We start from the raw sequence: 23,555 nt of genomic DNA on the forward strand, positions 1-23,555 counted from the left end.
AGGCAGAGGCTCAACCCATTGAGCCACCTAGGCACCCCTAGGCTTTGCCTTATTTATAATAAACAATATCATAATAATTATAATAGCGTCTCAGCTCTTATTTGCTGGGTGTGCCAGGCCCAGGCTAAGTGCTTTAACAGATATTTCGTCTGTTGTCATGTCTAGCTTTCTACATGTACGTGTGCCGTGTGTGTAATTTCCCTCATGTTCCAGATGAAGGAACCGAGGCCTCATCAGGAGGTTAAGCGCTTATCCTAGGCTTGCACAGCTGCTTAAGTGGCAGAGCGGACTGTCCGAGTCTCAGCCGTTATGCTGTCCACCCTCCAACTTGCTGGGGGACCTTTGGGAGTCAGTCGAGCTCTCTGGGCCTCCGTTTGCCCCTCTGGGAACTGTGGTAGATTGACCATATAATTTCTCCATCTTCACTCTCCTTTTTTTATGTTTTTTTATGGATTTTATGGTTCTTTGATTCTTTAAGGTGGTTTCTTGGTCACTGCTTTATGGAGATCATAAAAATGTCACTTCTTCAGAGGGTCATTTTTCTTTTTCCTAACAGGGTTTCTATCTCAGGAGCTTGCCTCTGCAAATATCTCTTTTAAACCTCCCCCTCATCTCTCCCATTCTGTATTAATTAGATTTCTTGGTAGGATCTGCTGCTTCTCCAGTAATTACATCTTCAGTCAATTCATTTGGGAAATTAACCGATATTAAAATGCTTGAGGAAAAAAAAAGGAACACTCCCCAGCGTAGGAGAGCTGAAGTAAGGCACGCAGTTTACATTCCAGCTCTCCACCGGGCTGCTTTGCACACTTTCTTCAAGAAGATAACCTAAGGGAGAAAACAAATTTTTCTTTCTTCCCAAATGAGTACGTCTAGCTACTTTGAGTGTATGTACAAGGTATTTGGACAAACGGAGCTCAGATCCTTGGTGTAGGTATTGAATTACAAAGGAGAGTGATCATACTTGCCATCATTATTGTGCGCCTCGCTCGTGCCAGGCCCTGCATCAGGGGCTTACCAAGCACTGTTCTCATGCTCTAGGAGGCTGCGGGGCCCTACCCTGCCAATGACACAGAGCCCCGGGTTTACTCTTGTGATTACTGTCTCTAACAGCTTTATTGAGTTTTAATTTTAAATGAAATTCACCCATCTTGAGCATACAACTCTAGGAATTTTAATCTATTTACATAATGGTACAGGTAGCACCACGGTCCAATTTTATTTTATTTATTTTATTTATTTATTTTTTTTTTCAATTTTAGAACATTTTCATCACCCCGAAAGAAACCTCCTGCCCGGTGACAGTAGCACCCATTCCCACCCACATGCCCTGCAACCACTGATCACTTTCTGTTTGTATGTATTTGTCTTTTCTGAACATTTCAGTATCAACGGAATCATACAGCATGTGTTCTTTTGTGTCTGGCTTCTTTCACTGAGTCCTGAGTTTTTACTCTCTAATTTTGTTTGAGACAAAGCCCAAGTCTTTTTCACATTATAAAATAAATATAAAGTTTGAGGAAAAACAGCTCTCCTTGGAAGTTTAATGGAAACTTATGTTCAAATCCTGAGTCCTGACAAAAGATGCTGTTTTAGAATATTGAACATGAAGGATAGCCTGAATTTGGACAACCAGAAGAAAAGCTGTGGTCAAAAATACCCTCCTTTCCTGGAGGTGTAAGCAGGCAGGCCCTGGGGAGCAGACAGAGATTTGGATCAGAAGGTTTGCTTTGTGTTTCCCTCTGGATGTTTACACCTGGGTGCTGTTGTACACATGAGGAAACTGACGCTCAGAGAGCCTTGTCCAAAATCAGAGGACCACCAAGTGCCAGCCACAAAGAGCAAGCAGGTTCCAGTAGGTGCTTCACATGCAGGAAGTTCTACCCCCACCCGAGGTGAGGAGGAGAGGAGCAGAAGTAGGGAGCACAATCTCAAAAGGGGTCATAGGGCCTGTGATCACGCAGACAGTGCGGACCTCACCCGAAAGCAATCAGAGCCATATTTGTCAGTTTGCAACCTCAGGAGTAAGAGGAAGGAGGATAACGGGTCTCTCCTCGTGTTCCCCTTGTGTGCACTCACTCTCCTGCTGTCTCTAGGACACACATCCCCAAAGCCAGTTGTCTCATACATCCACACACACACACACATATCCACAGATGCACACACGTACCCCACCCCTGCACAGATACACTTTCTCCATAGTCATCAGCTACCTCAAGTCTCTTGTGGAAAGGGGCCTTACAGCACGTCAGAAATAGATACTGTATGTATTACAGTTCCCTGAGTTAAATGTATTTGGTTTTGTTTTGTTTTTTTCTTTTAAGCTGGACCCCAGCATTTTTGAAAGTTTGCAGAAAGAACGGGTAGAGGCTGGAGATGTGATCTATATTGAAGCCAACAGCGGGGCCGTGAAGGTAACATCACTCCTGGTTCGCATGAGGAGGCCTAGGTGATGGGGGGCAGGGGGGGTGGGGGTGCTGTCTTCAGGGGGTATGGGGTGCGGGGAGGGGCTGGCGTCTGGTGGGGGTGCTGAGGGAAGGTCAGCAGTTGCCCCTCCATGTTGAATAAAGTTTGCTTTTCCTTTATCTTCATTCTTTAACCTTCTCATGATTAAAACAGACAGTCTGTTCGAAAAATACTAAAGCCTGTTTAGAGGGGGAGTACCGGCTGAGAAAGCAGAACAACTGTAGTCATTTTCAAATTGAAGTGTGCAGTGTGTTTAATCTTCCTTTTATCTCTTTGGTATTTTCTTCTCAAGATATATGCATGTGGAAAGGAATGCTGCATTAGTTGGCATTCTTTTTATATCTGATTTTCGGTGTCCTGTACAGTGTTCCTCACTGTTTAATGGATGAGCATAATACTTCATATCATACGATAAATCACCCACCTACAAAAGAGTCTGAACGGCTCCCTCCGTCTCCAGTTAATCTACTGGATTTGCCCTTTATCGGGAATTGCATACAGTTAAAAGAAAGAGAGTGGGGGAAAAGATTCTTGGAGAAAGTATCGGGTGTTTTTCAACTGGGTTTTTGGAGCCCGGTGATGAGCAGATAGCTTCCTTCTCTGGCAGCGGGGGCGTGGGGTGCACTTGGAGTTTGTCAAGTAGGCTGTCAGGCCCATGGCTGGGAACGGAGACTTTTATCTCACTTAGCGCTTTGCCATTTGGGGACTTGGCAGCCACTGCTCACCGGGCACTCAGGTTTCTTTCTTTCTGCAGAGGCAGGGCAGGTGTGATACCTACGCCACCGAATTCGACCTTGAAGCGGAAGAGTATGTCCCCTTGCCAAAGGGGGATGTGCACAAGAAGAAAGAAATCATCCAGGATGTGACCTTGCACGACTTGGATGTGGCCAACGCACGGCCGCAGGTACCGCTTTGAGGCCGGCGTGACCTGGCGCACGAGCCCTTTTGTGCGCTCGTGGAAGCTCTGGGAATGAATTGTCAGTCTTCCTGCCGTTTCTTAGGGCAGACGGTCCTTTTCTATCTGTAATGTTCAGCAATTAACATCGACATGAGCTACAAGGGACTCCTTTGTTCCAATTCAAATGCTCTAGTCACAGATGATTTCATGTGTATTGTTTCTTGTCCCAGCCAAGCCTCTGGCCCTGCGCTAGCCAGCTTCTTCCGTGGCTTCCCTCCAGCAAACGGGCTCACGCCTGCGATTTCTGGGTGTTAATGGTGGAGGGCAGGAGTGTTCTTTGAGCCCTTTGCAGGATTTCTGAAAGCCTGACAAAGCTGTGTCTTTCCCCCTGCTTAGCAAATCTTCAGTGTTTTAGCTCAGAGCGGGAGTTGTGTCTGCTCCTCATGTCAACCGGATGGGTCCTTATGCCTTGACTAGTAGAATGTGGGGCAAGTACAGTATGACTATGATGTCTCTGCGAGATGTATGATTGTAAAACCACAGCTCTCCTCTGCTGCTAGTCCTTCAGTGTGATTTCCTCTTCATCCTTAAAGAGTCCATCTCTGCACTAGCAGGGAATAGGCTTTCTAACCGAAAAGTTGATTCCTGGGTGTTTAGCCGCTTAGAGCCCTGGCCAGTGGATTGCTGAAGAATCATTTTGGAGACAACAGGTCCCTCCGTGTGTGGAACTGCTGTCCCCAAGCCAGCCTCCCGGGAGCCTTCACCTTGGTTAGAGTGTTTGACCAAGAGTTGGAATTCAGGGATTGTGTCTCTCCGACGCTAATGAGCTCGGCCGTTTAGTCGCTTGGTGTCCCTGGGTTTTGTGTGATTTAGGAGACTCTGGTTTTGAGTCTCCTCCTCTGTGAAGCGAGCCTAATGGTTCCTACCCTGCGGCATCACATGTTGCAGGTTCTCAGGAAACACTCACTACATTTACAGCTGAGCGTTCAGTGAGCACCTCCACCTCTGTCCCCAGGCCTGGCCAGAATGCGCTGCCGAAATGCTAGGCAGGTGACAGAACAGCCCCTCTTCTTGTGGCCCACACTGGGAAGGGCTGGTGGGAGGGCGAGGTGGGTGGTGAGCATGTTAACAGCCGGCCGTCCTGCGGGGTCAGCTTCCCGACCACGCAGCTCTAGGCCAGGACTCACTGAAAGTGACTGTGCAGTCGAGTCTAGAGAGGGGAGGCGTGGGAACACAGATGAGTTGCTTCCCGCAACAGTCCATTCGTCCCCTTGGGAACCAGAGCATCGGCAGAGGGTAGGCGTTGGATGCCCCATGAGGGCGTTTGACCTGAGCTCTGATGGGTGACTGGAGCTTCCCAGAAGAGAGACCGTGCTTCCTGGCAGGCGGACTAGAATGCAGAAGCACTGAATCGTACAAGAGCACGGGTGTTCAGAGAAGGGTATGGTCCTGTGTGCTAATCAGGGAATTCGGGATCTGAAAAGGATACGGGCTGGAGAAGGAGATTGGGGCAGGCCTCATAGAGCTGGGACTTCTCATGAAGAAATTGTGCTCCTTCTTGCAGGCCAAGGGGAGCCTCTTAAAAATTCCTCTGTGTTTATGGGGCGCCTGGGTGGCTCAGCGGGTTGGGCCGCTGCCTTCGGCTCGGGTCGTGATCTCAGGGTTCTGGGATCGAGCCCCGCGTCGGGCTCTCTGCTCGGCGGGGAGCCTGCTTCCTCCTCTCTCTCTGCCTGCCTCTCTGCCTGCTTGTGATCTCTGTCTGTCAAATAAATAAATAAAATCTTAAAAAAAAAAAAAAAATTCCTCTGTGTTTAGAAGCTCCTCACGCTTTGCCGTGAGGGTGTCTGGGGCCTCCACACCCAGGAGCCCATGTCCGGTTGACATTGGGAAGCAGTGTGGTGATGGTGGCAGTGAAACTTCTGCAGCTGCCTCAGAAAGCAGGACTGACTCTGTGAGTCTTCTGTTTTGCAGGGGGGACAAGACATCCTGTCTATGATGGGCCAGCTAATGAAGCCGAAGAAGACAGAAATCACAGGTAAGAGAAATAGCAAGGCCTGTGAGCAAAAACCAGAACCTAGGGCCCTGGATTCTGATGTACTGTGTAAGGCTTTTCTGGACTGAGGAAATGCCTTGGGACCGGTTCTTTCTTCCTTGTCATTCGGAGCCTGAGTTACCTCTTGCTGTCTACGGCTGCTTTAGGCTGCTCTCAGTAGAGCATAGCATATGCCATCTGGCCCGGATGCTGGCACACCCTCTTGAGTGCATTCAGTATCCTCGCTCTCTTCTTTGAAGATGGAGGCCGTGGCAATCTCTGGTCCCTTCGAGGTCCTGGAAACGGGGATGGTGTCACTCCGGCTGTGCAGGATGGCTCCTGCCAGGCACTCCCAAGCACAGCAGGCCCCACGGCCTCCGTCCCAGGTCCCCTCACCCTGCAGCTACAAGGCCGCTCGCAGCCTGCCCGGCTCAGCTGCTTGGGCACCTCCCAGAGCCTGGCAGGAATGTTGCTGCTTCCTTGTGGACCTTGAGTGTACCCTGCTTCTCTTCCCACCTGCTATATCCGTCTTTTTTCAAAGCCCCACCTATATCTCTGTCACTTTAAGATGTGAGACATTAAAGCCTCTGTTGTCTGTTCCGTGTGAGGCAGTGGCTTGATCTGAAACCTTTCTAGTAGAGTTGCCAAGAGCAGTTTCTGTGTTTCCACCATGACCTCCTCTTTTGCGCATCCCAGCCTCCTGGCTTCGGTGGGAGATGCAGCAGCAGGTCTTCGTGCTCCGTATTTGTGAGCAGCTCCCTCTCGTGGAAGTGCAGGGGCCGGCTCGGAGAACGAGAAAGGTGACCTTAGCTGACCTCATGTAACTCTTGAGACAACCATCCCCCTAGAGCTCTGAGGTTGGACCTTTCCTCAAAACCTGCATTCCTCACAGGCTTCTTTCCAGAAAGGATTCTGTGCGCACCTGATTCCTCCATCTAGGCACTTGATTGAAAGTTAATTAACCTAAGCTTTGTCCTACAGGGCCAAAAGAAAGTGTCATTTGCTGAGTGCAGAATAGGACAATTTACATATGAAAACTCATTTCACGCAGGGCTCCCCAACTTCTGTGTCTCTGGGATGTGGCAGGGCCCTGGGTGGGCAGGTGTGAGTAATAAGGCAAAGTGGAGAGTGACCAGGGGATGCACGCCTCTGCAAAGACACGCAAAACTGTAAAAGCCATTTGCGGGCTTAATAACCTATTGGCAAGGGAGGCTGCCAGTTCTGTGACTTCTCCGTGGTGATAATCCCCATTTTCAGATCATGACACTGAAGTGGGGATGTAACCTGCCTGGGATCGTATAGTTAGCAGTTAAAGTGGGCCCCCCACTTGGCTTTGGATCAGATTGGGCTGGGGGAAGAGGAGAAGAGGTGACCGCTTCCCCACCTGACCTTGCCTATGTCTTCTTACTGTCTCCTAGACAAACTTCGAGGGGAGATTAACAAGGTGGTGAATAAGTACATTGATCAGGGCATCGCCGAGCTGGTTCCAGGCGTACTCTTTGTTGATGAGGTCCACATGCTGGACATCGAGTGCTTCACCTACCTGCACCGGGCCCTGGAATCTTCTATTGCCCCCATCGTCATCTTTGCATCCAACCGAGGCAACTGTGTCATCAGGTAGGGTGGCTCCCTGCTGGCTGTGGGGCTTTTCCGCCTTCCATCTGGATTCATGTTTTTCTCTGGGATCACTTTCAACCCATAATGTCATGAGTCAGGATGGAGGTGAAGGGAGATCATGTTCATTCTGAAGCAACCCGCCAAAGTGGCTTGTCTTCACAGGCAGTTCATGCATCAGCCACGTTCCATCATGGCCACCAAAGGCAACAGTCACCTGTTAACTAAATATGAGGGCCTCCCGCATGGTTTCTGGGGTTACAGTGTGGTGTGATTCGGTCATTCCGTTGGAATGAGCAAAGGCAAGGTCAACAGGCTGGCCCAGAGTGACCTTACGTATGTGAATTTCTATCCTCATACTAGCTGTGGGGGGTAAGTATTCGTGGCTTTGTGTTTTAGATGAAGAAACAGAATGGCAGAATAACTCCTGATCATAAAGATCGGCTGAGGACCTGGAGCCTTCTGATAATGAAAGCAATAACAAAACCAGGATTTTCTCTCTGTCCCAGACCTTCCTGGAGCCACACTGGTGCCTGCCCCTTCTCCCACCAGTACCCTCCTTAGGCCTGCCTTTGGGAAGGGTAGATGTTGAGGCCTGGAAGGCACATGCCTGCATGATGCTCAAGGTCAGAGGACTTTCTGGAGATTCTTTTTCTCCTGAGTACTCTGCAAACAAGCAGGTGAGCCCCAGACAACACACTATCTTCCAAGCTCTCAAAGGCCCCGTCCTTGGTAGTTTTCTCGCTCTTCTGATTTTTTGTGCTCCTGTTTGAATGCAGGGGCCTGGTCCCGACAGTGCTGGGGCATGAAGCGGGGTGGCGAGAAGCCCTTTTCAAGCCTGCCAGGGAGCAGTGTAGAACAGAGCCCTGTTCTACACGGGGTGCTCCCGGCAGTAGGGGTGGTAGGAATCTAGAAAGAGACCCCAAGACCCATGGGTATCTCAGCACAGAGCTGGAGTCAGACCAAGTTAGGAACCCAAATTGCTGATTCACCTAGACTGGCCTCTGAATGATGGTGGGTCGTATCCAGGACTTTAGCTGGCTCTTGACAGGGCTTTGTCTCCGTTGATTGTTCCAGAGCTGTGCTGCTGGCTCAGGGGCAGCTCACCTCTCAGGTGATCGCTCTGGCACAGAATTAGGATTTGCTTACATGGTTCAAGTTCATGTGGAAGCAGCTTGTAGTCACTCTGAATTCCTGTATTGGTGTCTTGACAAGACCATCATCCCAGGTGTTTTCTGCGTTCTTGGGGAGAAGGCAGCTTGTTCCAGGGCCAGGCCAGCCGTTGGTGAGAGGAGCTGGCTGCCTGGGCAGCCTCTGGAATCCTGGTTTGTGGCCTGGTGCCTCGTGAGCCTGGCACCCCTGTCGCATAGACCCTGTAGCTTTGCTGGACTTTTGCTTGCTTTGGTCAGGCCCGGCTTCAGTGTGGAAGTTGATGAAAGGCTCAGCCTGGGCGGATGGCGCCCCCTGCTGGGGAGGTCTGCTAACAGGCTCCTCTGTCTCACAGCAGATCACCCAGCCCAGCAGATGCCTGTGGAGCCCGGCATCTTCTGACAGGAGCAGACTCTTAGGACTCAGAGTACCTTCTCTTAGACCCGTCCCACCCAGGACAAAGTACCCAGGAAGGTGGTTCTGAACTCAGGACATGCTCAGTGGGGATGGAGCTCTGGTCAGCCCGAAACCTGGGAAACTGGCCCCAGCGTCCCCAGAGAGAGTTCACCTAGGGCTGCTGGGGGCTCTGACTGCCCACAGCTGCCAGACTGCAGTCACCCCAGTGGGAGGAAGGTGCTCAGAGTGGCACTTTCTGCAGCTCTGCTGAAGCAACCAGAATCGGGGCATCTGCTCTAGATGAGGGTTTTGGTGCGAAGCCCTGGAGCTGGTAGGGATTATGTTGTAGTGCTGAGAATGATGTGCAGTTAGCAACAGTAGAAATAAGAGCCAGCATATACTGAGTTGTTCCTTCTTTGCACCTTTTTTTTTTATTTGACAGAGATCACAAGCAGGCAGAATAGCAGGCAGATGAAGGGGGAGAGGGGATGTAGCTCCCTGCTGAGCAGAGAGCCCAATGCGGGGTTTGATCCCAGAACCCTGGGATCATGACCCGAGCCGAAGGCAGAGGCTTTCACCCACTGAGCCACCCAGGCGCCCCATTCTTTGAACCTTCTGTGCACACTGCTGGTCACACCTCAACTTACTGAGGAAGGCACCAGTGTTCTCACTGTTCAGATGAGGATACCGAGGCTCCACCATGATGGGGGACTTGGCCAAGGTCATACAGCTCAGCAATAAGGCTGGGATTTGAATCTAGGGTGTTGGACTTCAGAGCCCATGCTCCCAACAAGATGTGAAGTGATGACATTTCTGGAATATTGGCACAGTTTGGGCAACATCTGACTTGCTTCCCTGTAGACTTTACTTCTGGAGGGAACTATTGACCTTCCTTGCCCTTCAAAACTGTGTCTGACCTTCAGAGCTTGAAAGGAAAGGGAAGAGGAGGGAGAGAGCTGCCTGTAACTGAGTGCTTTCTCTGTGCCCAAAATGGTCCACAGCACTCTATGTAGAGTGCCCCATGCAATCTCAAGCATCCTGACGATTCTGTAGGCAGGTGACCTTATTTCCAGGGAGGTGGAAATAAGGTCACACAGGAGGTGATGTGAAAGGGCCACAAGTCTGAGTGTCGGCTGGCTCCAAAGCTCCTGCCACCCCTGTTATCCTGCACTGTTTCTTGATGGTGTGGGGGGTGAAGAGGGGTTGAGCTGGTGCAGGTCACTGCCGCCACCATCAGGAAATGGCTGTGAAAGTGCAAACTGCCCCCTCTTCCTCTAGGTCTTGTCTCCTTGTGCACAGGAAAGGGGGAGCCATTCCTACAGGAGCACCTTGAGGCCTCAAGCTCTCCTGGGCACCCCTGGGCGCCCTCCCTTGCCGCCTTAAGAAGGCCCTTCTGTGCCAGGACCCTCAGCCATTAAATGAGAGCCTGGCCATGGTCCCAGCTCCCCAGACTTGGGAGGTCGTCTTCTCTTGTGGGGAATAGCTCCCGGGGTTAAGGAGTCTTTGCAGGAGTTTCTCTCCGCAAGTCAACGGTGTTGCACCAAAGAGCAAAACTTAAACAGTATGGTCTCCACTCAGTGTGATCCTGAGGCAGAAGATGATACATTTGAAGAAAACAGCTTAATGGACATAGAAATCACATACAGTACGATTCACCCATCTAAAGTGTACAGTTCAGGGGTTTTTTTGTTTAGTCACAAAGTTGTCCAGACATCACCACTATCCATTTTAGAACATTTTTGTCACCCCAGAAAGAAATCCTTCACCCACCAACAGTGATCCTGCTGCCACGCCTCACCCCCAGCTGGTTTCCCCCACGCTCCCTCCCCACGGCCCCCAGCAACCATTCATCTAGTTTCTCTATGCATTTGCCTTCTCCAGACAGTTTGTATGAATAGCACCGCACACCCTGTGCTCTTTGGTGCCTGGCTTCTTTCATGGAGCATAGTGTTTTCACGGTCCGTCCGTGCCGTAACCCGTGTCAGACTTTGTGGGTTTTTAAGGCTACGTAGTATTCCAAAATGGAACGTTTAGTCGCACATTGACTGTTTTGTTAGTCGATAGACATTGGGTGATTGGGTTGTTTCGCTCTGTGGCTGTTATGAATACTCTTGCCTGAACATCTGTGTACAACTTTTTATGTAGACTTCGGTTTTAATTTTTCTTGGGGACATACCTATCAGTAGAATTATTGGGTTAGATGGGAACTCCTTTTAACCTCTCAAGGAACAGCCGGGTTGTTGCACAGTAGCTGCACTGTTCTCGCCAGCGGTGTCTGAGGGGTTCGGTTTCTCCACATCCTAGACGACGCTTAGTACGGTCTTTTACAGTCTGGCCTTCCAAGCGGTGTGATGTGGTGATCCACTGTAGTTTTGACTGGCATCTGGCTGTTGAGTTTGAGCATCTTTTCATGTGTTTTCAGCCATTTGCATATCTTCTTGGGAGAATTGTCTGTTACTATCATTTGCCCATTCTTTTTTTGTTGTTCGGGTTGTCTTTTTATTAGCGAATTCTTTGTGTATTCTGGATACTAGACCTGTAGTAGATGTATGATTTGCAAATATATCCTCCCATCCTGTGGGTGTTTTTTTCAGTTTCTTGATAGTGCCTTTAAGGTTTGATGCAGTCCAGTTTTTCTGTTATTTCTTTGGTTGCTTGTGTGTTTTGGTCTCATATCTGAGAAACCTTCTAAGGTCACAGATACTTAGATCTGTGATCTCCTTTAAGAGTTCTGTAGTTTTAGCCCTTACATTTAGGTTAGTGATCATTTGTGTCAGTTTTGTGTGTAGTATAAGAGGTGTGTCCAGCTTCACTCCTTTGCATGTAGATGTCTGGCTGTCTCGGGACCACTTGTTCATCACTGAATCTCCCTGGCAGCCTCCTCAGAAAAGCAAATGGTTTCCTTCTTAGCTCCCTGCCCGGGTCTGCTGTGTCTCCTGTCATCAGAAAAGCTTTGTGGTGTCTGTGTCCCTGCAGCTGCAGGGTCATGTAAAGCAGCAGTCAGGCAGTGATTCTCCGCTGGCGACATTCTGACTTGTCACGACTGTGGATGCTGCTGCTTCTGGTGGGTTGAGGCCAGAGAGGCTGCTGAATATCCTGTACAATGCACAGGAGCAGCCCCTACAAAATTAATTGGTCTACAATGTCCGCAGTGTCAGCGGGTGAGCCCTGAGTTGTAGTCGTTAGATAGAGGCATTCACAGAGGAGTCAACCCTTTGCACCTGTAGGTGTAGCTGTAGGATACATTTCTAGATGCGCGGTGACCTTGTTCTGCAGACAGGCCGTGTTGGAGTCCCAGGAGAATTAGGCCTGTGACGTCGCAGCACAAAACTGCATCTGTGGAAGAGGCACGGCATTAACGCAGTCTGAGCAATTGTCAAATGGCCTGTTGGGCTGACACCAGAGCTGGAAAGGAGCCTCTGGGTACAAGAACGAATCTGCAGTTTTAACCAAAATGTAATTATTACAGTTTATTATTGGTGATATGACAATTACGGCAGCCTCATCAGGCAGTGAGGGCTCTGCACCGAGAGCTCCTTCCAGGCTCACCACCCACGCAGGCAGCACTGGGAGAGAGGCGCTTCAGTTCCCTCGCCCACTTAGCAAGTGATGTGACAGACCCTTTTGTGGGACTTTTGCAGAAAAGAATCCCAGAAACCATTTTTTACTAATATGTCTCCTAAAAGAAACTTTGTACCTAATATTCAGAGCTTGGACAAATGTTTCAGCTTTAATTCCTGAAGAATGCTTGGCGCTCTTTTTTTTTTTTTTTCCCAAAGATTTTTCTTATTTATTTGACAGAGGGAGAGCACAAGTAGGCAGAGAGGCAGGCAGAGGGAGAGGGAGAAGCAGGCTTTCACTGAGCAGAGAGCCCGATGCGAGGCTGAATCCCAGGACCCTGGGATCATGACCTGAGCCGAAGGCAGAGACTGAACCAACTGAGCCACCCAGGCGCCCTTCTTGGCACTCTTTAAGTGGAACTTTTTGTTTAAATTTTTAGTTTTGTGGATTCAAAACCATGAGAATTTTTTCTTTTTCTTGTTTTTTTTTTCTTGCATAAAAAAGGGAATATCAAATTAAATTTAAAGAAGAAAATCAGAAATTATCTGGGGAAAAAAAAAAACAAAACTGGAGCAGATCAGCTCCAGAAAAAGAGTCTTGGTGAATGACTTTATTGGAAAGGTTGGAGAAAAATAAAGATGCCCTTTAGCTTAAGAATTTGCAGGTTAAGGCGCCTGGGTGGCTCAGTTCATTGAGCGTCTGCCTTCAGCTTGGGTCATGAACCCAGGGTCCTGGGATCGAGCCCCCCATCAGGCTCCCTGCTCAGTGGAGAGTCTGCTTTTCCCTCTCCCTCTGCTGCTCCCCCTGCTTGTGCACTCTCTTCGTGCACTCTCTCTCCCTCTCTCTAATAAAAAAAAAATCTTAAAAAAAAAAAAAGAATTTGTAGGTTATCTGCAAATCAGCTCATTTCAGGAGTAGAAGAATCCTTGGCTCTTAATATCAAAATTTATGCAGTTCTCTTTTGAGTGTCTTCTGTACTTAAGAAGGCAGTCATTACAAACTCTCCTGTGTTCCCAGCACGGTAAATTCTTTGTCCCAGCCGGCTCTCGGTGGAGGGGCAGCTTGTGCAACACAGTCTGCGTATACGAAGAGCATCGCAGTATTCCAGTTTGTGGATTCACCTGTCTCTTCGCATGTGTCCTCATTAATTTCTGTGTTAGTCACAGTTTCTCCCACATCTCTTAATACCACATTTAAATGTTGATGAGAAGCATATAATCTGTCTCGAAGCTCTGTGTTGTTTCTCATCTTCACATAAGTTCACTCATCCAGGCTGACCTCATGGAGACCCAGGGACTGCTCTGCGGTGCTGGTGGTTTGCTGCTGCTCCCCTCGTCTGCTGTGGTTCAAGCCCCCATGAGAAATTTTGACATTTGATTAGACGTACTTCATTTTTCTTCTAACCTTTTCTTCTTCTTCTTCTTTTTAAGAATTTTCTTTTTTTTTTAAGATTTTATTTATTTATTTGAGAGGGAGAGGGGGAAGCAGACTCCCTGCTGAGCAGGGAGTGTGATGTGAGACTTGATCCCAGGACCCCAGGACCCCAGGATCATGACCTGAGCCACAGGCAGACCCTTAACCCACTGAGCCACCCAGACGCCCTTAACCTTTTTTCCTTCAGACTTTTTGTCTTTGTTATTACAACCTAATCGAAGATGATTGACCATGAGTGTAACAGAGTTTAGGATATTTAACATGTCAAAGTTGAGATCTTTTAAAGAATTCTCAAGAGAAATCCCAAGTAGAACTTAAAAAAACCAAACTTGCCACCTAAACAGAATTAGATACCTGAAAATCAGTTGTCGTCTTCTTGAATACGAAGTTGAATGTGAAGATCATAGGCATCCCAAACACTGAGAGTTGAGTCATGATAGAATTTAATCTTTATAATCTTCCTTGTTATTTTGGAAATATCTTTTGATGGGTGAGATTTGTTTTCTCTGAAGTTTATATTTGCTACTAGTCTATTTCCCTGTTTATTTTTAAAGGTCTTAATTGTTTTTTCATGTTAGATATAACAATTACTCATTAAATGTTTTTATTTTAAACATTTTATTCTTTCTTTGAATTGTTTTTATTTTGGGAAAATTTCTGTAACGGAATTTGCAGTTTGAGTTCTTTTTAAGTATACACCTGTCTTGAAGACGTTCCCGTCTCTGCAAACACTGTGCCCATTAAGCAGTGAGTCCAGGCTTCCCCATTCCCAAGTCCTCAGTAACCTTCACTGTACTCTGTGCCTATGAATTTTCTTTTTCTCCCTATTCCCCCAAAGGAATCCTACAACATCTGCCCTTTTATGACGGGCTTCTTTCACTTAGCACGCTCTTGTAGTGTGCCTCCAAGCGTTTTAGGCCTGCGGTAGTCAGTATATGTTTATACTTCAACTGACTGGCTAGAATTTCAACAGCTAGATTTCTTTACTGAAGTTCTATTTCTTGAAAGCTCGCTTATATCTGAAACTGAATATTCTGATAATATTAACAACTAAACCCAAATGACCTGCCTTGTTCTGTGTTCTACTGACGAGTTACGATGGTAGACTGTGCAGTCTGGGATGAGTTCAGGAATGCTAGAGTCAGTGCTGACATGGAGTGGCTGCCGCCATGACTCCCGGAGGCTGGGGCAGGGGCGCCTAGTGCATTGGGCTTCAGACACAGCGGCTGGAGCCGGCCTCATGTGCCGCCAGCTCTGCTTGGCACATGTCCTCTTGGGTAGCTGGTGTCTCGTGGCCTCTTAGGTTGGAAGGGCTCCCTTCTGGGCCACCCTTCCTGTGACTTGGCTAAGGATTCGAGAGAAAAACAGGCACAAAGGACATGATTAGACAGTTCCCAAAAAGAAAGAAAATAATTAATGGATATAAGGGAAACATTGAAATGATTCATTAGTAGTCAAGGAAATGTAAATTCAAACAAAGCGTCACCCTTTCTTTTTCTAAACCATTAAAGCAGCAAAATATTTAAGAATTAGCATACCCGGCGCTGGCTACAGTGCACTGAGATCAGATTACTCGTGTAGCCGTGGAGATTCTTTCAGACGTATTCAGGATTATAGCAGGCACTCAGAGTTGCTGAGGAAATGTTCATGGCTGTATGCATGAAATTATTTATCAAACATCATTAATAATGGCAACAGTTGGAAACTACCTAAATGCCCAACGGTTTGGGTTAAGGAAAATACTCGATAGGTTATTTATTTATTTATTTATTTTTAAGATTTTATTTGAGAGATAATGAGAGAGAGCTTGTGCACGCACGAGCAGTCAGGAGGGGCAGAGGCAGAGGGGAGAAGCAGACTCCCTAGGGAGCAGGGAGTCCGATGTGGGGATATGGGGCTCGATCCCAGGACCCTGGGATCATGACCTGAGCCCAAGGCAGAGGCTTAACCCACTGAGCCACCCAGGCGCCCCTATATGAGTATTTTATTTTATTTTTTTTTAAAGATTTTTTTATTTATTCATTTGACAGACAGAGATCACAAGTAGGCAGAGAGGCAGGCAGAGAGAGATGGGGGAAGCAGACTTCCCACTGAGCAGAGAGCCTGATGTGGGGTTCGATCCCAGGACCCTGAGATCATGACCTGAGCTGAAGACAGAGACTTAACCCACTGAGCCACACAGGCACCCCCTATATGAGTATTTTCAATAGGATTTTAGGTGGCCTTTTTTTCTCTTTCCCCAATTTCCTGTTGTATTGATATTTGCTACAACGAAATTGCTTTTGACGCCACCTGAATGTTAGTTGGTTCACTCTGTGGTCATGGGTCGACTGAGGATGTGAATTGCCTACCGTGTCATGGTGAGTACCTCAGCCATGTCTCCAGTCTCCAGTTTCTGGTCTCAGAGAGGCCTGGGTGATGTGATCATTCTGGCCCTTGCAGGGGTACTGAGGACATCACCTCTCCTCATGGCATCCCCCTTGACCTTCTGGACCGTGTGATGATCATCCGGACCATGCTGTACACCCCACAGGAAATGAAACAGGTGAGACTCCCTCCCAGCCCTTCCCTCTTCCCCCCTCATCTGTTCCTAGCATTCCTCGATGCTCTGCAGAAAGGTCTCCATGGAGCAGACCTGGCTCCCGCCACCGTCCTGGCACTTAGCTGCTGGCCTTGGGCAAATTGCAGTACTCCGGGGCTTCAGTCCTCCCATCCGGAAGATGGGTGGGCTGAGACTATGCCTTAGGTGTCCCAAAACCTTAGCCATCTGTGGGTCCTGGCCCTTGTCTTTGCTACTGTAGCCATTCTGATAAACTTTAGGAAAGGGAATGTGAAAAAATCAGCTTGATGACAGCCATTAGGGAGGCCACCAGCTGTAGGAAAGAGGCAGTAAGATATGATTCAGTGATCACTCTTGGTGTCTAGGCCAGGCCCTGTCCGAGGGCTCTTCTGCTGAGTAGGCAAAGCCAAGTGCCCGGTCCCACCAGAACCCACAGCAGGCTGGCTCCGACAGGGCACAGAACCTGGAGCAGCGTGAGAGCCTGTCTGCTGCAACCAGTGTGATTAGTGGTGGGTTTCTTGGGGGCTGTGGAGGCCATAGAGATGATGGTGACGCAGGGTCCCAGCTTAGAGGGGCACCTGGAAGTGGTAGTCCCAAAACCAACCTATAAGAGGCTGAAGGAGGTATACCTGACACAGAGTGTATGCTCAGAATTCTCTGCGAGCTAAATTTGTGTTAGGCCTGAGGGTGGGAGATGACAGGTGTCTGTGGTCGGGCCTTACCCCAAAGGGGCTCCATCCCAGCTTTCCCCATAGGGTTCATCTTTTGCTTGATCTGGATTTGGAGTACCATGTGCCCAGGTGTTTTACAGTTAGATTTCTAGTCCCCTTCCTGGTACTGCCAGGTAGTCCTGGATCCCCTCTCTTCCTGTGGATGGCTCAGTCCCTGAGTGGCAAGTCCTGGGTGCGGAGTCCAGGCCACATGCCCAGCAGTGGGTTGTGCCCTAGGTTGGTGTCCCACTGGGGCAGCACTGCCGTGCTCTTGCCCTGCCTTGCCCGCCCTTGTGCTGGAGGGTCTCGCTGCCAGCACGGGTCTCTCGCTGTGGGCTCCATGTGGCCACAGACCAGGTGGACCAGGGCTGCACTAATGTCTCAGCGGACCCTGCCTGCACCCTCGCCTCTCACAGAGCGCAGGCCCTCTTTGTTGGATGTCATGCTGGGCCTGTGGACACACTTAGCAGGATTCCATCCGACCCCCAGTACCTGTGCGTTGGGAGGGCTGTTGTCACTGTCATTCTTAAAGATGAGGACGCAGACGCGAGGCCCACTCGCCTGCCCAAGTTCATAATGCTTGGCGGCGGCCAGTAAGTGAGAGGACTGACAAACGGGGCCTGGGCTGCCTGGTCCGGAAGCCCATGTTCTTCTTCACTGCGCCACCAGCTCCCGCCTGCTAGAAATAGCTCATTTGAGGGGCGGACTCCCTGTGGCAGCTTGTCAGCAGGGCCTTTCCTTTTGGAGCTCTGAGGGCCTCTCCAGGGCACTCCTTGGTGGCCCCGCTGCTCACTGTGGCCCCCCAGCCTGGCCCCTCGGATGTTTGTTGACCAGCACCTGCCAAGTGCCATGGTGATAGAGCTGGAGACCGACCGCCAGCGTGGTAGTAGTGCAGGGTGGCTGCGGGCACGTTTGGGACAAGAGTGTCCCTTACTGGGGCCCTGTCACCAGATCGTGGTCTCCAGCTCCTGGGTGAAAACTGGGTTGAAGGCAAGGCATTCGCTGAACAGAAGCAGAGGCAGAAGCAAAGGAAAAGTTGATCGCCACCCCCATCCTTACTGTGGGGACAAGAGCCCCGTGTCGTCCTGCCAGGAGAGGCAGCCCCACCTGCTCGAGGTGCTTCGTGGCCGAGTGACTTCAGCCATTGGCGCACCCCTGTGATCCTTGGCCTTATTCATCCTCCGGAAGGTCTGCTTTCTCTTTTCCAGGTTTTTGTGAGGACTAAGTGACAGTAACTGAGGGAGGGGAGGGGACCGGGCTGGCTGTTCTTTGTTCCAGCGCAGTTATTAACAGCTACTAATGGCTTAAAGGTTTTCACTGTCACCCGCTGGGGGCCTTACAGCAGCTCCCAGTAAGCAGGCTTTGAGGCTCCCGAACAGCGAGGGTCCTGTGGTCACAGAGATAAGCTGCGGAGCTGGGACTCCATGCAGAGCCAGTTCACCTTTGTTGCCTCCATTCGACCCTGGAATACTGGGTCCAAGCTGTCCTGGAATGTTCCGTGCTGTGCCTCTGGCTGCTGGGCTGGTTCCCTTCTTGGCAGAGTCAGGAGGGCCTCTTCTCAGGCTTTCTCTTGGGTGAGCAGAGGTCAGACCAGCTGTCAGGATGCACATTGCTTTGTTCTGGTGGGTTCAAGGGATAACCTCAGCATTTTTACTTAGCCTGGGTAGGTTTTTAAAGAAACAAAGTAAATGTAACTTGTGTACTCTGCCATCAGTACCGACACCCTCATAAACTATCCCTGCAGGTTATTAAATGATTAAAGATCTAATTTATGAACTGTCCGTTTCCGAGCAGTCCGAAGCAGAAGCTCTTGGGATTGCTCTGACCTGCTCCCTCTCTCTCTCTCTCAAGAGAAAGAGCAGCCCTGACATTCCTGAAGCCCGACTTTGAATGCTGTGCAACTTGCTGAAGGCCAGATGCTCTGGGCTGAAGCTCTCCCCTTCAGTATCACTGAATGTACTCCCCTCAGTAATACTGAAGGCTTCCTGATTCAGTATTTGCATCTCCCTAGAGTTTCTGAAGGCCCCCCACCCCGGGACATTTTTCTTGGCAGGACCAGGAGTCTTCCTTAATCCCCAGCTGTCAGGGAAGAGCCCTTTTCTGTTAGAGCCCAAACCTGCCTGGCTCTGGCTGTCGTGGTCAGGGGCCTCCTGCGGCTGGAGCCAGGAGCAGGGATCGCACTTCCTGCTCCGTTCTGTGCCATCCTTACGCCCATCCCGTAACCTCCCTCTTCTCAGCGGCATTTAGCTTTATCCCCTAGACGGTGGAATTCCTCATGCACAGCAGAGTCTTTCGCTGGAGGTCAGACGCCAGCAGCCCACTGGCTGAATGAGAAGTTCTGTGTAGCCAGTGCTGTGATTGTGAATGACTCAAACAAGTTGCCAACATTTAGAAATTGGGACATTTCATACAGAAGTCTAAGTTTGGAGTCTCTTTGGACCGAATGAAACCTCCCTACGACTACCTGCCCTCTGCCCTGGTGGCACCAGTGGCTGGCGGCAGACAGGCCACCTTCCCTGGCTTGCGCGGCCCCTGGCCTGGTCCAGTTTTGTGGGACCCGGCTTCCCTCAGGAGCACGACTTTTCCCGGTTACGGCAGCTGACCTGTGAGGTGCCCTCACCGGAGTTCCCAGGCTCTGAGCTGCCAGCGGGTCTCTGCCCCAGAGCCACGGGCCGGGTGTGAGGAATCTGGCTCCTAAACCGCCCCTCCCTCTCTGCCCCTTGCAAGGCTTTAACCGAGGGCTCAGTCTTTCCCATTTCCTATGCCTCTACCTCGGCTGTTTTTATGGCTTTAATTTAAACAAGGGCTTCTTGATATCTTGTTTACGAAGCTGCCAAAGTGAAAAATTCCTGTATTATATGAGGCTCGAAGTCCTCGAGTTATCTCGGCTCCCCAACACACAACATCATTATCCCAGCTGCCCCTTATCACTCAGCGCCGGCGCGCCCGCAGGATCCCGGGGCCGCGTGTGTTACCACCGCCCCGCCGCCGGCCCGCCTCCCCTCCAGCTTCCCCGGGATCCTCACACTGCAGCGAGCGTCAGCCTCTTCGTGAGAGATTAGATATCTCCCGGTGATGTTATGAAGGCTGGTAAATCTTTAAAAGTAACTTTTTTGATTTATTTAACCATCGTATTTATCAAGCAAATAAAAAATGTCTCTTCCTACCTGAGTGCTCATAGGTGGTGGTGCCCAGGCTGGGGAGGAAGGTTAGAGCCCTGGAGGGAGGCAGGTTTCGGAGGGGCCTCTGTTCTCCAGATCCTGGGACTGCATCAGGGAGGCTGGAGAGACAGAAGCTGAGCCCCCCTGGTGTACACCTCCAGGGGTACCAGCCGCCGTCTAGGCACTGCCAGCCCCAGCTGTGAGCTCTTCACAAGGGCTGTGGGGTGGCTTGTGCCCCAAGGTGTGCCAGGCCAGCAGCCCCAGGTGGAGGCCAGCTCTCTGCCCCTCCAGAGGTTTGGGCCTCTTTGGCATCGGTGGTGCAGGACAAGATATATGGGACAAGGTCGCTTTTAAAGCACTTGATAAAGGGGACACTTGAGGCCGGTTGCTGTTGATCATAGTCTTTCTCCTCCAAAAGATCATTAAAATCCGAGCCCAGACAGAAGGAATCAACATCAGCGAGGAGGCGCTGAACCACCTGGGGGAGATCGGTACCAAGACGACTCTGAGGTGAGCGCATCTGCCTGGAGCTGCTCCCCACCTGCCTCCTACCTGCTGGGACCTGCCCAAGAACCCTGGGGGGGGGGGGGCCACCAGGGGCCGCATTCTGGGACATAAAGGCAAGTCCCTCTCTCAGGACACAGGACCACGTCTGTCCTCACTGCTCTGATGGGGCTTGTCCTGGGCACTGTGATTTCGAATGCAGAATATTCCGGTGAAGGTGCTCATAGAGCTAGAGTAATGGGTTAGGTCCCCTTGTCCTGCAGCGGATGCTCCCCTGTGTGGAGAGCTTGCTAGCTTCCTTGGTGCAGGCGACAGACGACCCAGAGATCAGGGTCCGAGGCATACGGCTCAGCGGCCGGGCCCTACTTGGCCCCTCCCCTGAGGCTCTTCTCCAGGCTGTTGGGGGGCAGGGAGGGGTGCAAGTGAGGGGGAAGGACGAGTGTGGATTGCTCTCCTAACTGTTCACCAGTGGTCCAAAGCCCACTGCCTGCAGGATGTCCGTCTTAGTGCTTATGAAACTGTGACCTCCCAGCCCCTAACCAGTCCCTAGTTCTGTTTCCCTTTGAGTCTCTTGGTTGCTCCAAGGGGCAAGCAGAACTGCGAGCCATTTCATTTGGGTGGAGCGGTGCTCTGAGAACTCCCGGAGTTTCATGTCTTCGTGTGGGGAACGTGCTTTTAGTTGGCTGTGTGTTCATTTGCCTGCCGTGTGCTGGGTCTGGGCCTTAGCATTCCTGGCCTGCACCTGTGTGCCCATAGTCTGTGATTCCCCCTCCTTTTTAAAAAAAGATTTATTTTATTTACTTTTCTAAGTAGGCTCCATGCCCAGTGTGGAGCCCAACATAGGGCTCGAGCTCATGACCCTGAGACCAAGACCTGAGCTGACATCAAGAGACGCTTAACCAACTGAGCCATTTAGGCATCCCAGAAAGATTTTGGTTTTAAGTAATCTCTACCAGCTATATGGGGCTCGAACTCACAATGCCGGGATCGAGAGCTGCATGCTTTACCGGCTGAGCCGGCCGGGGCTCCTTCAGTCTCCCGGAAGAGCAGTGCTGTTACTGCAGTTACGGGGGACTTTGAGGCCGACAGAGATTTAGGGGCTAGGATGTGTCGTGCTGTTGACTTCTCTCTCGTGGAGTCACCGTGGCAGGTCCTCTGGGTGTGGTGAGAGGGCTCCCACCTGTGGCCCTGTCTCACCTCTGCCCTTGGCCCCCATCACTCTAGGTACTCAGTGCAGCTGCTGACCCCAGCCAACTTGCTGGCCAAGATCAATGGGAAGGACAGTATCGAGAAAGAGCACGTCGAGGAGATCAGCGAGCTCTTCTATGATGCCAAGTCCTCGGCCAAAATCCTGGCTGACCAGCAGGATAAGTACATGAAGTAAGACGGCTTGGGTGTTCTGCAAGAGACTCTGGGCCTGCCTGGCTGGGTGTCACCCGAGAGCAGGAGGCTGGCTCTGTGCTCGGGCTGTCCCCTTCGGCCGTGTTGGGCAGCACCTGCTTGGTGTGGAAAGGATTGCTTTTTAAATTACCCTAACTTCTGCAGTTGCTTTGAAGGAACCCTGCCTCACCTGGCATGTTTTCTAATAAATTGAGGTTATTTTGATGACCTGTCTCTTGTAATTTTTTCTTACAAATAGACTTTGCACTTTGGCACAGTTTTAGAGGCCCCGAGTTGTTGTGAAGGTAGAATAGGGAGCTCCCAGCTCCCCATCACCGCTTTCCTTCATGTTAACATCCTGCAGGGCTGGATGGCTCCTCGTCCCAGCTAGGGAGCCAGTGTTCGTATGTTGTACCCTGCTCACCCTTCCTGGGTTCTGGAACAGCCTCCTCTGGCCCGGGATCCCGCCCAGGACGCCATGGTACATGTCACCCTTACACCTTCTTCAGTTGCTCTTGGCTTGGACAGTTCCTTAAATGCTCCTTGTTTTCACTACCTTAACGGAGAGCAGCGTGCCGGTTGGGCGTTCTGTTGGATATCCCACAGCGCAGTTGGTTTGATGTGTCCCTTATGGTTTCTCGGGGTTTTGGGTTCTTGGTGGCAGACCACAGAGGTGCAGTGCCATTGCCGTCACACCACACCAAGGGTGTGCACCGGCGTGACCTTCCCTGTCAATGGCTGGCCGCGGTCACCTGGCTGTGGTCACACACGCGCTCCGTAGTGTCCTCTTTGGAAGGAGCCACTAAGCACAGCCCACATGTAAGGCTGGGGAGTTGTGCTCCATCTCCCGCTTTTTTTTTTTTTTTTTAAAGATTTATTGAGAGAGCGTGCATGCATGACAAGGGGGGAGGGGTAGAGGGAGAAGCAGACACCCCGCTGAGCTCAATTCCACGGCCCTGAAATCGTGAACTGAGCTGAAGGCAGACGCTTAACCGACTGAGCCACCCAGGCTCCTGAGAGCTGGACATCTGGATAAATTTGGCATTCTGCACAGGAGGTAACTGGTCTCCCCATTCGCTCCCATTTGTGTATTTACTCAATCACTTGTATCCAGATGAATCCGGGATATTTATCATACACTTGGGGTTATAATCTGGTACTATGTTATCTGTTCTGTGGCTCTGATTGGTTCGGCTTCGACCCTTGAGAGCTCTTCGGTTAGCTCCTGTGTTCCTTTGACACATTAGTCCACTGAGTGGAGCTTTTAGCCCTTTGAGAGGAAGGGGCAGCGGCAGCCCTGACAGATGCCACAGTGGGACGTCTCATCTGGTAGGGTGAACACAGCTTTCTGCCCCTGCCCCGGCCAGTCCTCGTCGCCGGCTTAGCCACAGAAGTGGTGCCTCAGTGAAGGCTCAGTATTGGCTTTCTGCCCACCAGAGGACAGGAGAGGGGACCCACCAAGATGGGTATCTTGATCCAGTCAGGGCTTTAATCCTAGTCAGCCCTGAGGGCCTTGTGGGGCAGGCACAACTGTTGTCCCATGAGTGATAGCCACCTGAGCATGTCTAGACCACTCCAGGCAGGAGAGCGGACATGGGTGTCCATCTAGCTCCCCAAGGGTCCCCTGACCACACTCATCCCCAGCTAAGCTGTGTGATCAGAGTGGATCTTCTGTGGGCCTGGACCCCAA

General features: G+C 50.5%; 1 protein-coding gene across 2 annotated transcripts in view; it reads left to right on the forward strand.

Moving 5' to 3' along the window:
• LOC111159085 (RuvB like AAA ATPase 1) overlaps nucleotides 1-22,090 on the forward strand; it is a 44,192-nt gene extending 22,102 nt beyond the window's left edge. The window contains exons 5-11 of one of the 2 annotated variants that reach the window (XM_022521472.1): nucleotides 2,325-2,414; nucleotides 3,221-3,370; nucleotides 5,336-5,399; nucleotides 6,815-7,013; nucleotides 15,993-16,095; nucleotides 20,400-20,491; nucleotides 21,710-22,090. In XM_022521472.1, the coding sequence (XP_022377180.1) occupies nucleotides 2,325-2,414; nucleotides 3,221-3,370; nucleotides 5,336-5,399; nucleotides 6,815-7,013; nucleotides 15,993-16,095; nucleotides 20,400-20,491; nucleotides 21,710-21,869 (858 nt within the window). In that variant the 3' untranslated portion in view covers nucleotides 21,870-22,090. The remainder of the gene's footprint in view (nucleotides 1-2,324; nucleotides 2,415-3,220; nucleotides 3,371-5,335; nucleotides 5,400-6,814; nucleotides 7,014-15,992; nucleotides 16,096-20,399; nucleotides 20,492-21,709) is intronic. The other variant, XM_022521473.1, reaches the window with a different exon arrangement.
• The last annotated feature ends 1,465 nt before the right edge of the window (nucleotides 22,091-23,555 follow it).

Source organism: Enhydra lutris, unplaced genomic scaffold (genome assembly GCF_002288905.1).
Source record: "Enhydra lutris kenyoni isolate GAN:26980312 unplaced genomic scaffold, ASM228890v2 scaffoldscaffold66, whole genome shotgun sequence".
In the NCBI taxonomy this organism is placed as follows: domain Eukaryota; kingdom Metazoa; phylum Chordata; class Mammalia; order Carnivora; family Mustelidae; genus Enhydra; species Enhydra lutris.